At 39.9% G+C, this 13,942-nt stretch overlaps 1 protein-coding gene across 1 annotated transcript; it reads left to right on the top strand.

The window, feature by feature from the left end:
- Window positions 1–9,457: 9,457 nt before the first annotated feature.
- On the top strand, window positions 9,458–11,996 carry LOC120851305 (lithostathine). Its single transcript, XM_040223992.1, has 6 exons — window positions 9,458–9,477; window positions 9,774–9,881; window positions 10,432–10,550; window positions 10,762–10,899; window positions 11,506–11,632; window positions 11,929–11,996. Exons 2-6 carry the CDS (start codon window positions 9,806–9,808, stop codon window positions 11,994–11,996), a joined length of 528 nt encoding a protein of 175 aa, XP_040079926.1. The 5' UTR covers window positions 9,458–9,477; window positions 9,774–9,805.
- Window positions 11,997–13,942: the final 1,946 nt, after the last annotated feature.

Below are 13,942 nucleotides of genomic sequence, written 5' to 3'. Positions count from 1 at the left end.
GGTGAAACCTTTCAAAAATGTATCATGTATCAGAGAGCAACTAATTGGTTCTTTCAGCATTTCAGTCATTGCTGCTGAATGCTTAAATATTTCAATTCAAGTGAAATAGTGTGGGGTCTAGTACTGAGAAGGAAGAATCCAGGAGTAGAATTCAATTCTCAACCTGACTTGGTCACTAATGTGCAATGTGACATAGACTAAGTTGGGCTCCCTCCCTGTCCCTGAATTTCCTCATTGTTGTGTGGAGTTAATTGAGAGCTGCCCTACCTAATGTACATGGTACATTTTAGGATAAAAGAAAATAATGGATGCTTTGGCAATTTTGACACTTGTCTAAATTAGAGAGAAGTTGGGACTGCAGTCTTTGGATGCCTTATTATAGGGAGAAAAGGAACAGTAGCAGTCTTTTTCTAGATCAAGGAATTGATGGTATTGTATTTGAATAAGTAAAGAGACTGTGGTAACTCTCCTGAAAGCATTCTTTCTCTTAGTGTCCATTAAGTTAATGTAGCTTAGCAAGGAACCCACACAGCCCTTAGTCACAGATTTTCCCTTGTGTTTTCAACCCTCTTTATGTTTATAAGAAATAAGACTTTCTGGGCTTAGGTCTTCTAACTGTCAAGTTCATTCCAATGGTAAATTAAATATCTTAAAAAAAATATCTCCTCTCCCATGGTACAGAAATTAGTGGCTTTGCAGCAAAGACCAATACACTAAGAAAAAAATCTCTCCATGGAAGTGGGTAACAGTGATAAAGAGCAGAACTTTGGCTTTCTGGATTTTAATCCTCATATAGTTACTTTAGAGAAACCATGAACAAGTTATTCAACCTTTCCAAAGTTTCATTTTATTCTGTGAAAAATGAGGGTAAGCATAGCTGTTTCATAATGATGATCTGATATTAAATTGACCATTTGCATAGAGCTCTTAAGTCCAGTCCCAGGCACAAAATTACTGCTGAATAAATGGTAGTTAGATGAGGGCTTCTCAGGTGACTCAGTGGTAAAGAATACACCTGCCAAGCAGGAAACCCAGGTTCAATCCCTGGGTCAGAAAGATCCCCTAGAGAAGGGAATGGCCATCTTCTCCAGTATTCTTGCCTGGGAAATTCCATGGACAGAGGAGACTGACAGGCTACAGTCCATGGGGTCATAAAAAGTTGGACATGACTTAGAGAATAAACCACCACCCACCAGAATCAATGAGCTTCTGCATTAAATAGTTTGCTAATTCTCTGGTAACAATGAATTTATGAGTAGAGTGCTTTCCTGAGCTAGTAACTTCTGAATACTTCTACAAAACAAGCATTGTTTCATTGCATTTAAGGATATAAAGAAACTACAAAGGCTGGAAAAGCATTGGTAGGTTGATGTCCTCTAGAGAACACTGTTGAAAGTTAAAGAATAAATCAACTAACTGGGAAGCTACAGAAATGATTCAGTGAAGTCACTTCATAACCTGTATCTGTAGATCATATATATGCATTTACATCACTCCACTGAAAATTATTGAGCATCTATTATGACACTACCAGGCACTGAAGATAACATTATAATTAGCTGCCATTCATTACGTGATTGTATGTGCTAGGCACTAAGCTTAAGGATTGCTGTACATTATTTTATTTAATTCCTATCTCAACTCCATGAGATGGGTCTGTCTGATTTAAGAACCCAACTAACTGTTTAAGGTCCACTGTCTGGGCTGGCCTGGCAGCAAACATGCATGGGGGTGGGCATCTGGATACCCAGACAACTTTATGAGGTCAGAAAGATAGCTCCACTAACTTAAAGCATTCATCCTGTCTCAGATAGCTTCCAGCCTAGGAGTCTTATTGGGAATCTTAACTCCATGTTCCCTCCCTGGCCACTCCACACACCCAGGTTCCCTACTCTGGTAGAGTCATGTAATTCCAAGTACTGCCTGAGGGCAGGGGCTGGCTTTTTTCACCACAGCATGAAAGTATTGTCCACTTAATTTGTCTCAGGAGTTTTCTGGCTCAGAATGAAACAACCGCTTTCTCCTGACACCCCTCAGTTGTCTTGGATCGATCCCAGATTTGAGATATGCTATTCCTGGAGATGGCAACCCACTCCAGTACTCTTGCCTGGAAAATCCCATGGACGTAGAAGCCTGGTGGGCTGCAGTCCATGGGGTCGCTAAGAGTCAGACACGACTGAGCAACTTCACTTTCACTTTTCACTTTCATGCATTGGAGAAGGAAATGGCAACCCACTCCAGCATTCTTGCCTGGAGGATCCCAGGGATGGGGGAGCCTGGTTGGCTGCCATCTATGAGATCGCACAGAGTTGGACACGACTGAAGCGACTTAGCAGCAGCATTCCTTTTCTGTTTACAACTTAGTTTAGGGTGCCTGTGTGTATGCTAAATTACTTCAGTCCTGTCTGACTTGGCAACCCTATGAACTGTAGCCCAGCATGATCCTCTGTCCATGGGATTCTCCAGGCAAAAATACTGGAGTGGTTGCCATGCCCTCCTTCAGGGGATCTTCTCAACCCAGGGATAGAACCCATGTCTCTTATGACTCCTGTACTGCCAGGTGGGTTACTTACCATTAGTGCTACCTTGGAAGCCCCTGACCTTATTTACTTCTTCTCACCCTAGACCTCAGGTTGGTGTCTCCATTTTGCTTCTGATCTAACTCTGGATCCTCCTTCAAGTACAGTAGAAGCTTATGCCTCCATTCTCCGCTAAGCAACTAAGGTGGATCTATGAAGCAGGAAGTGAGGAAAAAAAAAAAAAGAGAGAGAGAGAGAGGGCTTTGATGTCACACACTGTGTTTTGAGTGGAATTTTCTATGAAATGAGATTTTTCTCTATTCTTCCCACTTCACACCATGAAATATGAAGCTAAGGAACAAATCTTTCCTCTAGTCTGAGTTTTTAACTCCAACTGGATCAGATATCTTGAGGGGTTTCAGGTTATCTGAACTGTGTTCTTTCTGTTCTTAATCCTTCTTTGTTATTTTCTTTTTTATTTTCTTTTAATAAAATAGTCTCTAAAAATTAGAGCAGTCTCTTCCATATAACATATTTATGCATTGACCTATAGTGCCTCTTCTGTTCTTGATTTAGCTCAAATTCTAGTGTCTTGATATGTATACACATATGTATGTATGTATGTGTGTATGTATATATATATATATATATATATATATATATAAAATATCACCCTCCTTATTGGACTCAAATTAACTCTTAGAACAAAAAGGAATTGAAACATACAGCAGTTATCAAGCTCTACTAATTTCTGAAATATATCCTGAAAGAATGTGTCCTTTGATACTCAGATTTTTCCCTGCTAATTTTTCATATACATGTCAGTTCCCATGTAAAATACTTCAGGCAGAGTGCTCTTTCTTCTAAAACTCCATGGAGGTTAAGCTCACAAAATTTAACAAATTACTACACTTTGAATAAAATTATTTAGTTGAAAATATTATGTAATGCTTCTATAAATACATTCCATTTATGCAAATTTGCAAGGGGAGCCCAGCAGGTGTCCACTTGCATTTTGGAAATAAGTTGTTTCTAACAGCCAATACTAAATATCAGAGTGAAAATAATCTTCAATGTCTCCATTTCCAGACTGGTTTCAGGATAGTATATTTTTCCCAAAGCTTGCTCAAAAATGATTCCTCTGGTGCAATAAGGGAAGAAGATGGCCACCCTAAAGAGTCCCTAAGGTTTTAATATGAGAACAGTAAGCATTTTTCAGTGGGTTTTTTGACCCATTTTCATGCTATTACAGTATACCAACCAAAAAAAGAATTATATAACATACATTAGAGTCCGCTTCATACAAAATCTTCACTAGAAAACAGAAATACAGATCCAAGGAGAGGAGAATAAAACTGCTTCCTTAAAATAAAACATTAAAGATGTAAAATTAAAATCCAGGTCTTCTGCACCTGTAAGGTGTTATTATGAAGAGGGAGAGGATGGGATGATTTGGGAGAATGGCACTGAAACATGTATAATATCATATATGAAACGAATCACCAGTCCAGGTTTGATGCATGATACTGGATGCTTGGGGCTGGTGCACTGAGACGACCCAGAGCGATGGTACAGGGAGGGAGGAGGGAGGGGGGTTCAGGATGGGGAACATGTGTATACCTGTTGCAGGTTCATGTTGATGTATGGCAAAACCAATACAGAATTGTAAAGTAAAATAAAAAATAAATAAATAAATAAAATAAAAAAATTTTTTAAATAAAATAAATAAATTTATATTAAGAAAGAAAGAAATTAAATGCAGCTGCTATATTTATCAAAATCTTTATGAATAAATATGTTAACTTATTCAACAAGCATTATTGAGTGCTTAATGTTCCAGATGCTGGGAATGCAAACCCATGCTTGACCAATAGAATATGGTATAAGTGGCATAATGTCATTCCTCAACCTGTTCTAAGAAACTAGCCACTTCTGTTTTGCCCTTAAAGAGTTCTGATCATCAATGAAAGTCCTTCTAACCTGGTACTTTCAGGCTATAAGAGGTCCAAGCCACGTAGAAAAGCCCTGTGTTGACATGCTAGTTAATAGAACCAACTAAGGTCTCAGCCAATAATAGCTCCAAGTTTATTCAGGTATGTGGTCATCTTTGAGGTCCAGTCCTCCATGTGACTGACACTGATCCTTCATATGACCCAGCTCCAGTTGCTATCTGTATGAGAAACCTCCAGGAAGAACTGTATAACTAAGCCTAGTTAACTTTCAAAACCACAAGAAATAATAATAAATTGTTTTATTAGATAGTGCTTTAAGTCACTAAACTGGGATAGTTTGCTGTGTCATAATAGCTAATCACAAAAAGAGATAATGGAGAAATTATTGAAAGGTTTTAAGCAGGAGAGGAATGATAAATTCAGTTCATAACTGAATATTTTGAATAGGTAGGTCCTTGGGCATCAGATTCTGTAGCTGGCACAGATAAACACCATGACTCCTACTCTCACACTTATCCAAGTTTATTTGAAGCTTGAGGAATACTGGATGGAATTGAGTGAAGTTCCTCCTCCCAGATAAAAATGGTCTCTATTACATAGATTCAGAAGTATCTTCTAAAGGAAAAAAAAAAAAAAAGGAATGGACCAGACCTCTTTTATAGGACTTCTGACTGATAAAGTACCAGGTCCCAACTCGGTTAGCAATCTACTATGATAAGACCTAATGATCTCCTAGTATCTATACCCTTATATAATCCCATACCATATGGGACTAGACTAACCCATGAAGCCAACAAGATACTGCAGAAATGACCACATGCAACATCAGAAGCTATGTTTTAAATAACATTACAGCTTTTTCATTTCTCTCCCTTGGATCACTTGTGCTGGAGGAAGCTAATCACCACATTGCAAGGACCCTCCAGGAGCTCTATGTAAAGATCCAAGTGCCGAAGAACTGAAGCCTTCTGCGAAGAGCCAGCACAAATTTAGCAAGTTAACGAGCCGTCTTGGAAGCGGATAGTCCATCCCCACTCAAGCCTGCAGATGACTATAACTTGGCCAATATGTTGATGAAACCTATATCTGAAGTTCAACAATCATTTTAGACTGATTTCTATGGACTAACTCCAATAATTTAAAAAACCATTTAAGATCATTTCTGATCTTCTTACATTACTTAATGCCATTTTCTTTCATTTCCAATATCACATATTTTATAGAGAAGACAATAAAAATATCATATATCATATATATGATTAAAAGAACAATTTAAAAAGTTTAAACTACTATATTTTTCTTTCTTTTTTATTTTTTTAAATTATGAAAGTATGGTAACATATTTACAGGAGACTTGAAAAATACAGAACAAAGTTACATGTAAACTACTACTATATTTTAAAAGTACAAAACTGCTAATATACTTAAAGCTTCCTGTGTCCAGTTCCAACAATTTTCTTCTCCCTACATTCAGAGGTAACAATTCAGAATTTTGAGTTTATCATTTCCCTCCTCTTAAAATATTTTAACATGTGTGAAAGAAAGAAAGTGAAAGTGAAGTCACTCAGTTGTGTCCGACTCTTTGTGACCCCATGAACTGTAGCCTACCAGGCTCCTCTGTCCATGGGATTTTCGAGGGAATAGTATTGGAGTGGATTGCCATTTCCTTCTCCAGGGGAATTTTCCCAACCCAGGGATCGAACCCAGGTCTCCTGCATTGTAGACAGACGCTTTACCACCTGAGCCACCAGGGAAGTACATGTGTAAGTATGCCTAAATCATACATAATCCATTTTTAATTTTAATTTTTGATGTTTAAAACAACAAAATTACACAGCTTGTAATCGTCTATATTTTGATATCCTTTTCTCAACCTATTATAAAGCTTTGAGGTTAAACCATGCTGATGCCTGTAACTGTGGTTCACTCTCACTCAGATATATTGCTTATTTAAACCACAAACTATTCATCCAGCTTCCTGTTAATGGACATTTGGCTTTTTTTTTTTTTTTTTTGCTCTTATAAATAATGATGCTATTAGCATCCTGTGTATGCATTCTACCTGGCATTTATATGCAAGCTGTATATTCCTAAAAGTGGATAATCTGGGTGTAAGAAAATGCCAGTGCAGGAGACTCAAGAGAGCTGGCTCCATCCCTGGGTCCAGACAATCCCCTGGAATAGGAAATGGCAACCAACGCCACTATTCTGGCCTGGAAAACTCCATGGACGGAAGCCTGGTGAGATACAGTCCATGGGATCACAAAGAGTTGAAAATGACTGAGCAATTAAGCATGCAAGAAAATTCCAGTTTTCCCAAAGGGTTCTATAATTTTACACTACCACGAGCAGCAATCTGGTAGGGGTGAAATTATATTTCATTTTGATTTTAATTTAATTGATTCCTAATGAGGTTGCCATACTTTCACGTATGTATTGATCACTTTGCTTCTTCTTTACTGAAATACATACTTATGCTTTTTCATTCTTCTAATGAATATTTTTTTTTCTTGTTGATTTTTACTGTCATAAACATATTCTAGAAATAAATTCTTTGTCAGATATCTATATATAATATAAAGCATTTGACATATTAACTTTGCTATTTTATTTATTAACTTTGCTATTTATTCATACTTAGCAATATTTTATTTTATAATTTGTGCATTTTGTTTAATACATGCTTTCTTAAATCAAAGTCAAAAACACATTTTTAAAATATTCTCTTCTAATTTTAAAATGCTGGTTTTTATATTTCACATCAGTTCTTCTGGAATGATTTTGTTTTATTTTGGTTGTTGTTATTTTTTATATTTTAAGGGGTATGAATCTGATTTATTTTTGTCCATATGGCTAACCACTAAAACCAAATCCTTCAGTTTATACTTTCTAATCGGCAATGACCCTTCAGTTTCCCATTTCCACATATAATAAGTATATTTCCTGGCTCTCTCTTTCATTACACTACTCAAGTTTGCTCTCCCTGCAGTTGTACTCCTTTATAGTAAGAAGTTTTGAATCATGGCCAAATAAAATTCTTCATTGTTTCTCTTCAGAAATGTGTTGACTATTCTTATTTTTCCTATGAATTTTTAGTTTATCAGATTATCAGAAAAATTCTGTTAGTATTCCAATTGCACTCCATTAATCTATACAGGAACAAAGTACATCCTGAGGGTATCGAAACTTTCTAAACATGATTAATTTCAGCATGTTTTTAGTTCTTCTTTATAGCTTGAAAAACTTGTTATGAGATCTTGACTACCATTATCAGATATATTCTTATATATTTTATACTTTTCTTCCTATTTAAAATAGTAAACTTGCTTAAAATTACCTTTGTTGGAATATAACAATTCTATGAGAATTTCTGTATTGAGCTCACATTCTTCATGCTTACTAAATTCCCCCGTTGTTGTTGTTTGTAAGTCACTAAGTCATGTCCTTTGTAAGTCACTAAGTCATGTCCAACTCCTTGCAAACCCATGGTCTACAGCATGCCAGGTTTCCCTGTCTTTCACTATCTCCCTGAGATTCCTCAAACTCATGTCCATTGAGTTGGTGATGCCATACAACCATCTCATCCTCTATCGCCCCATCTCCTGCTGCCCTCCATCTTTCTCAGCATCAGTCTTTTCAGTGAGTTGGCTCTTTGCATCAGTTGGCCAAAGGACTGGAGCTTCAGCTTCAGTATCAGTCCTTCCAGTGAATATTCAGGGTTGATTTCCTTTAGGATTGATTTGTTTGATCTCCTTACTGTTCAAGGGACTCTCAAGAGTCCTCTCCAGCACCACAGCTTGAAGCAGCATTTCTTCAGCACTCAGCCTTCTTTATGGGCAAACTCTCACACTCCATACATGACTACTGGAAAAACCATAGCTTTGACTAGATGGACAGCCTTTTGTTGGCAAAGTTATATCTCTTCTTTTTAACATACTGTCAGGTTTGTCATAACTTTCATTTCGAGGAGAAAGCATATTTTAATTTTATAGCTGTAATCATTGTCCTCAGTGACTTTGGAGCCCAAGAAAATAAAATCTGCCATTGTTTCCATTCTTTCCCCATCTATTTGCCATGAAGCAATGGGACCAGATGCCATCATATTTGTTTTCTGAACATTGTCTTTAAGTGAGCTTTTTCACTATCCTCTTTTACGTTCATCAAGAAGCTGTTTAGTTCTTCTTCACTTTCTGCCGTTAGAGTGGTATTATCTGCATATCTGAGGTTATTGGTATTTCTCCTGGCAATCTTGATTCCAGCTTGTGATTCATCCAGTCTGGCATTTCACATGATGGACTTACTCTACATAGAAGTTAAATAAGCAGGGTGACAACATACAGTCTTAACATAGTCCTTTCCCAGTTTTGAACCAGTTCATTGCTCCATGTTGGGTTCTAACCATTGCTTCTTGACCTGCATGTAAGTTTCTTGGGAGACAGATGAGGTGGTCTGGTACTTCCATCTCTTTAAGAATTTTCCACTTTGTTGTGATCCACACAAAGACTCGTTAGTTCAAATAATTTTTTCAAAGTTATACTCCCCCAACTTTTACTTAATAGTTTCTTTTTTTAATCTTAAAAAATAAGGATTAATGAAACTCGTATATATGCCAACAAGAGTCAGTTCTTGGCAGATTGAACTCTCCAATGTCACATACTTTCTAAACTATTAAACATTAGAATTCATGCCACCAGGTTCCCTTCATTCCTGGAAGTTTTTCTGACCATGATAACTGGGCAAGGATAAAAAAAAGCACAAACATCTCCTGTTCCTGGGAAATTACTGGTCTGATAAAGAAAAAGAAGCAACAGCTGTGGCAATTCCCAGCCTTTGGAAGGATCTCCTGCCTGTGGTGGAAATCTCCACAAGTCAAAGCCAGACACGTCTCCCTGACCCCTGTCCTGGCTCCTTTTTCCCGTTATTCATTTCAGTGCCCTCCCTCAAATCTTCTTATAAAAGCCCAATCTTTTTGCCCTGACAAGCCAGTGCAGATCCCTGCAAGAGAGGTAAGTGGGAGTCGAGACTAGATGAGACCCGTGACAGGGGTTTCACCGTGCACATTTCAGGGACGGTGTACAAGGATCCTTGTCCTCAGAGAATGTGGGAGCTCTGAGACCAGGGGAAGCCAGACTTGGGAGAGCTCAGGTGCATAGGATGTATAGATTTTCTAATTTTTTCCAGCACCATGGAAGGGGAGGGATGCTACCAAGATGGATTTATTCCTAAGGGACTAGATGAAGGAAAAGACAAGAGGTACAACAGGGTGTCTCTCATACCTTCTCTCTGACCACCCTCCCTTTAGTCCTCTAGCTGCCTCCACACCTCACAGACACAATGCTGCCTTCCCTGGGCCTCCCCAGACTGTCCTGGATGCTGCTCTCCTGCCTGATGCTCCTGTCTCAGGCCCAAGGTAAGATTTCTCTGCCTCTAGCACTGGGTTCCCAGTGTCTGCTCAGGGCCAAGATGAGGAGGAAAGCTCCTGTGCCTCCCCTGGTAATGGAATATCCTCACATAACATAATTGCCTGGAATTCCTGAGTCATCACTCCTTCCTTCAGGTAACCAGTGGTGGGAAGCACCCTAGTGTTTCAGTGACAATGGGATGAGGTGATTTCTATTTTCTCAGTAATTTATGAGCATAGATGAAGTAGAAAAGTATAGAGTGTCATTAATAAGATGAGTAGAAGGAAAATGATTGGAGGATCTATCAACTCAGAGGAGAAGGACTGGACTTTTGAATAAAAACAATGAATAAAAAGAAGAGAGATCATCATCCAGTTAGTAGGTCTAGTTCATGATTTATAAAAAATCCTGGAGTGTTGGCAATGGTGAAAGGCAGTCAGAAGTTTGGTATCACCGCCCCAAGCCCTGGCCTCATAAATATTCCCCAAGGTCACCTTCCCCCTCCAATCCCCTCTCTCCATTTCACCCCATCCCTCTCCCTTATTTCTTCCTCTCCAGGGGAAAATTCCCAAAAGGAACAGCCCTCTCCACGGATCAGCTGTCCCTCAGGTTCCATGGCCTATAGGTCTTACTGCTATGCCTTGTATAAAACAACCAAAACCTGGATGGATGCAGATGTAAGTGTTGGGATCTGCAGTTAAGGGAGATAAGCAGAAGCAAAACAGAGACTGGGTTTGGGGACCAGGGGGTCTCCATTCTCAAGAGTTTCCTGAGGATGAGGATGAGAGACTCATGTTTTACAAACATACCCCTTCTCACCTGCATTGGCCCTTCCCTTCCCCTAGTGGTGTCTCAAGCTCCTCCTGTGTATTTCCCTTCCCCACACAGATTGCCTGCCAGAAGAGGCACTCGGGACATCTCGTGTCTGTGCTCAGTGGGGCTGAGGAATCCTTTGTGGCCTCGTTGATTAAGAACAACTTGAATACCCAATCAGACATCTGGATTGGGCTCCATGACCCCACAGAGGTACACTTACATCTCTCTAATCTGTTACTTCCAAAGGTGCTATGGCCACCCAGGTCCCTCTTTGTCCCCTTTTGCCAGCCCAGAAAAGACCTGGGAGATCCCTGGGGTTCACAGGATAACTAGGGAAAGTGAGAGCCATTAGTCCTGGGCAGGTCCTAGTCCCCAACTAAAAGTAATCTGCCTTTTGTCAAGCTTTTACACAGTTCACACAGCATACCTTGTAATTCAATTCATTGTGCCTCCCTGAGTCCGCACATGCTGTGCTTATCACATCAATGAACATTTAGGATTGATGCAGTTTTCCCTTTTATAAAACAGACACTATCTTGGAGATTCAGAGGGTAAACATAAGTGAACCCTAAGTGTAGTTCAGATAGGGCCATGCTCCTCTGAGACATTTAATTGGTCTTTGTGATTATTGGCTTTGACATTAGCCAATAGAGTTAGGGAGAGTTTCCCAGAGAAGAGCTGTGGGGCCTCATCTTGAACAGCAGAGCTAATTCCGTGATGCTGGGGAGGGGAATCAATCATTCCAACAGACAGCATCAGACCAGGAGAATTCTAAAGGCCTTTCTGTCTCCCCCAACTCCATCCTCTGCTCCATAGGGCTCTGAGCCCAATGCTGGTGGATGGGAATGGAGTAGCACTGATGTGCTCAATTACGTTGCCTGGGAGACAGATCCTGCTGCCATCTCAAGCCCTGGCTACTGTGGGAGTCTCTCAAGAAGCTCAGGTAAGAGACATAGAAGGTCATTTTTGTCCAGCCTTTTCCATCCGCTCACCTGCCATTTCTGGGTCTGATCTTCAGGGAATCCTCCTGGGCTGGAACTATAATATTGGTTTGTCTTCTCCCATTCCCTCTCATCTCTTCTTACTTTCTATCTTCTTCCCATGGAGTGGGACACTGGTGAAGATGAGGGAGGGCCTTTGAAGCCTAAACCAGGCTTCAAAGAGAGAATCTGGGATTCCTCTCCATTGGTTTCTCAAGTTCCACCAGCCCCGTTGACTTGAGCACTTCTGTCTCTCCAGGATATCTCAAGTGGAGAGATCATAACTGTAATTTGAACTTACCCTATGTCTGCAAGTTCACGGACTAGATCAGGTGAGATGTCAGCAGCCTGACTGGTGTGCAACTGGTGTGCAACTCATCATGAACTTGGAACTAGGGATTCAGATCCACTATGGAAGGGGATATTCTCCTCTCACCCCCAACCCAACCACCTCATTCTGACCTTCCCTCCTCCCCAGACTCAATTCAGGCTCTTTTGTGTGTTCCCCAACCTGACTTTGCAAAATTCACAATAAAAATATTAGTCTTCAATTGCCTGTCTTCTCTTCCTCATTCTCATAGACAAATTGAGAAAGATGAAGTGGGTGGTCAAGAACTTTTGGTCAGTCTCTGCCTCATTTCACCCAGGTTCCTGGGGAAATAACCACATATACATATTTGTGTGTTTGTGGCTAAGTACATCGCCGTTACTTCTGTAGTATGTGGGCTGTAGACACATAAAGACATCGCTCTTCCATTCACACATTCCCCCAAGACAGGTTTCTGATGGTATAAGGAAACCAGTCTTAAGGTGTTATGATGTTTAGAACTGTACTTTCTCAAGTATTAGTGTGAAACATAATCAGTTCAGTTCAGTCATTAAGTCATGTCCAACTCTGCAACCCCGTGAATCACAGCAAGCCAGGCCTCCCTATCCATCACCAACTCCCAAAGTTTACCCAACTCATGTCCATTGAGTCAGTGATGCTATCCAGCCATCTCATCCTCCACCGTCCCCCTCTCCTCTTGCCCTCAATCTTTTTCAGGGTCTTTAACAATGAGTCAACTCTTTGAATGAGGTGGCCAAAGTATTGGAGCTTCAGCTTCAGCATCAGTCCTTCCAATGAACACCCAGGGCTGATCTCCTTTAAAGTGGACTGGTTAGATTTCCTTGAAGTCTAAGGGACTCTCAAGAGTCTTCTCCAACACCACAGTTCAAAAGCACTGATTCTTCAGCACTCAGCTTTCTTCACAGTCCAACTCTCACATCCATACATGACCACTGGAAAAACCATAGCCTTGACTAGATGGACCTTTGTTGGCAAAGTAATGTCTCTGCTTTTCAATATGCTATCTAGGTTGGTCATAACTTTCCTTCCAAAAAGTAAATGTCTTTTAATTTCATGGCTGCAGTCACCATCTGCAGTGATTTTGGAGCCCAAAAATATAAAGTCTGACACTGTTTCCACTGTTTCCCCATCGATTTCCCATGAAGTGATGGGACCAGATGCCATGATCTTCATTTTCTGAATGTTGAGCTTTAAGCCAACATTTTCACTCTCCTCTTTCACTTTCATCAAGAGACTCTTTAGTTCTTCTTCACTTTCTGCCATAAGAGTGGTGTCATCTGCATATCTGAAGTTATTGATATTTCTCCTGACAATCTTGAGTCCAGCTTGTTTTTCCAGCCCAGCGTTTCTCATGATGTACTCTGCATATAAGTTAAATAAGCAGGGTGACGATATACAGCCTTGATGTACTCCTTTTCCTATTTGGAACCAGTCTGGTGTTCCATGTACAATTCTAACAGTTTCTTCCTGACATGCATATAGGTTTCTCAAGAGGCAGGTCAGATGGTCTGCTATTCCCATCTCTTTCAGAATTTTCCACAGTTTATTGTGATCCACACAGTGAAAGGCTTTGGCATAGTCAATAAAGCAGAAATAGATGTTTATTTGGAACTCTCTTGCTTTTTCAATGATCCAGCAGATGTTGGCAATTTGAGCTCTGGTTCCTCTACCTTTTCTAAAACCAGCTTGAACATCTGAAAGTTCACAGTTCACATATTGCTCAAGCCTGGCTTGGAGAATTTTGAGCATTTCTTTGCTACCGTGTGAGATGAGTGCAATTGTGCAGTAGTTTGAGCATTCTTTGGCATTGGCTTTCTTTGGGATTGGAATGAAAACTGACCTTTTCCAGTCTTGTGTCCACTGCTGAGATCTCCAAATTTGCTGATGTATTGAGTGCAGTACTTTCACAGCATCATCTTTCAGG

The sequence above is a fragment of the Oryx dammah genome, unplaced genomic scaffold (genome assembly GCF_014754425.2).
Source record: "Oryx dammah isolate SB20612 unplaced genomic scaffold, SCBI_Odam_1.1 HiC_scaffold_25, whole genome shotgun sequence".
NCBI classification, from domain to species: Eukaryota; Metazoa; Chordata; class Mammalia; order Artiodactyla; family Bovidae; genus Oryx; species Oryx dammah.
The sequence above is the reverse complement of the archived record's forward strand: the minus strand, read 5'-3'. Positions and strand labels throughout refer to the sequence as shown.

Coding starts and splice junctions, on each gene's coding strand:
- LOC120851305 (XM_040223992.1), top strand. CDS start 9,806: ATGCTGCCTTCCCTGGGCCTCCCCAGACTGTCCTGGATGCTGCTCTCC. Junction 9,882..10,431: donor GCTCCTGTCTCAGGCCCAAG/GTAAGATTTCTC, acceptor CTTCCTCTCCAG/GGGAAAATTCCCAAAAGGAA. Junction 10,551..10,761: donor AAACCTGGATGGATGCAGAT/GTAAGTGTTGGG, acceptor TTCCCCACACAG/ATTGCCTGCCAGAAGAGGCA.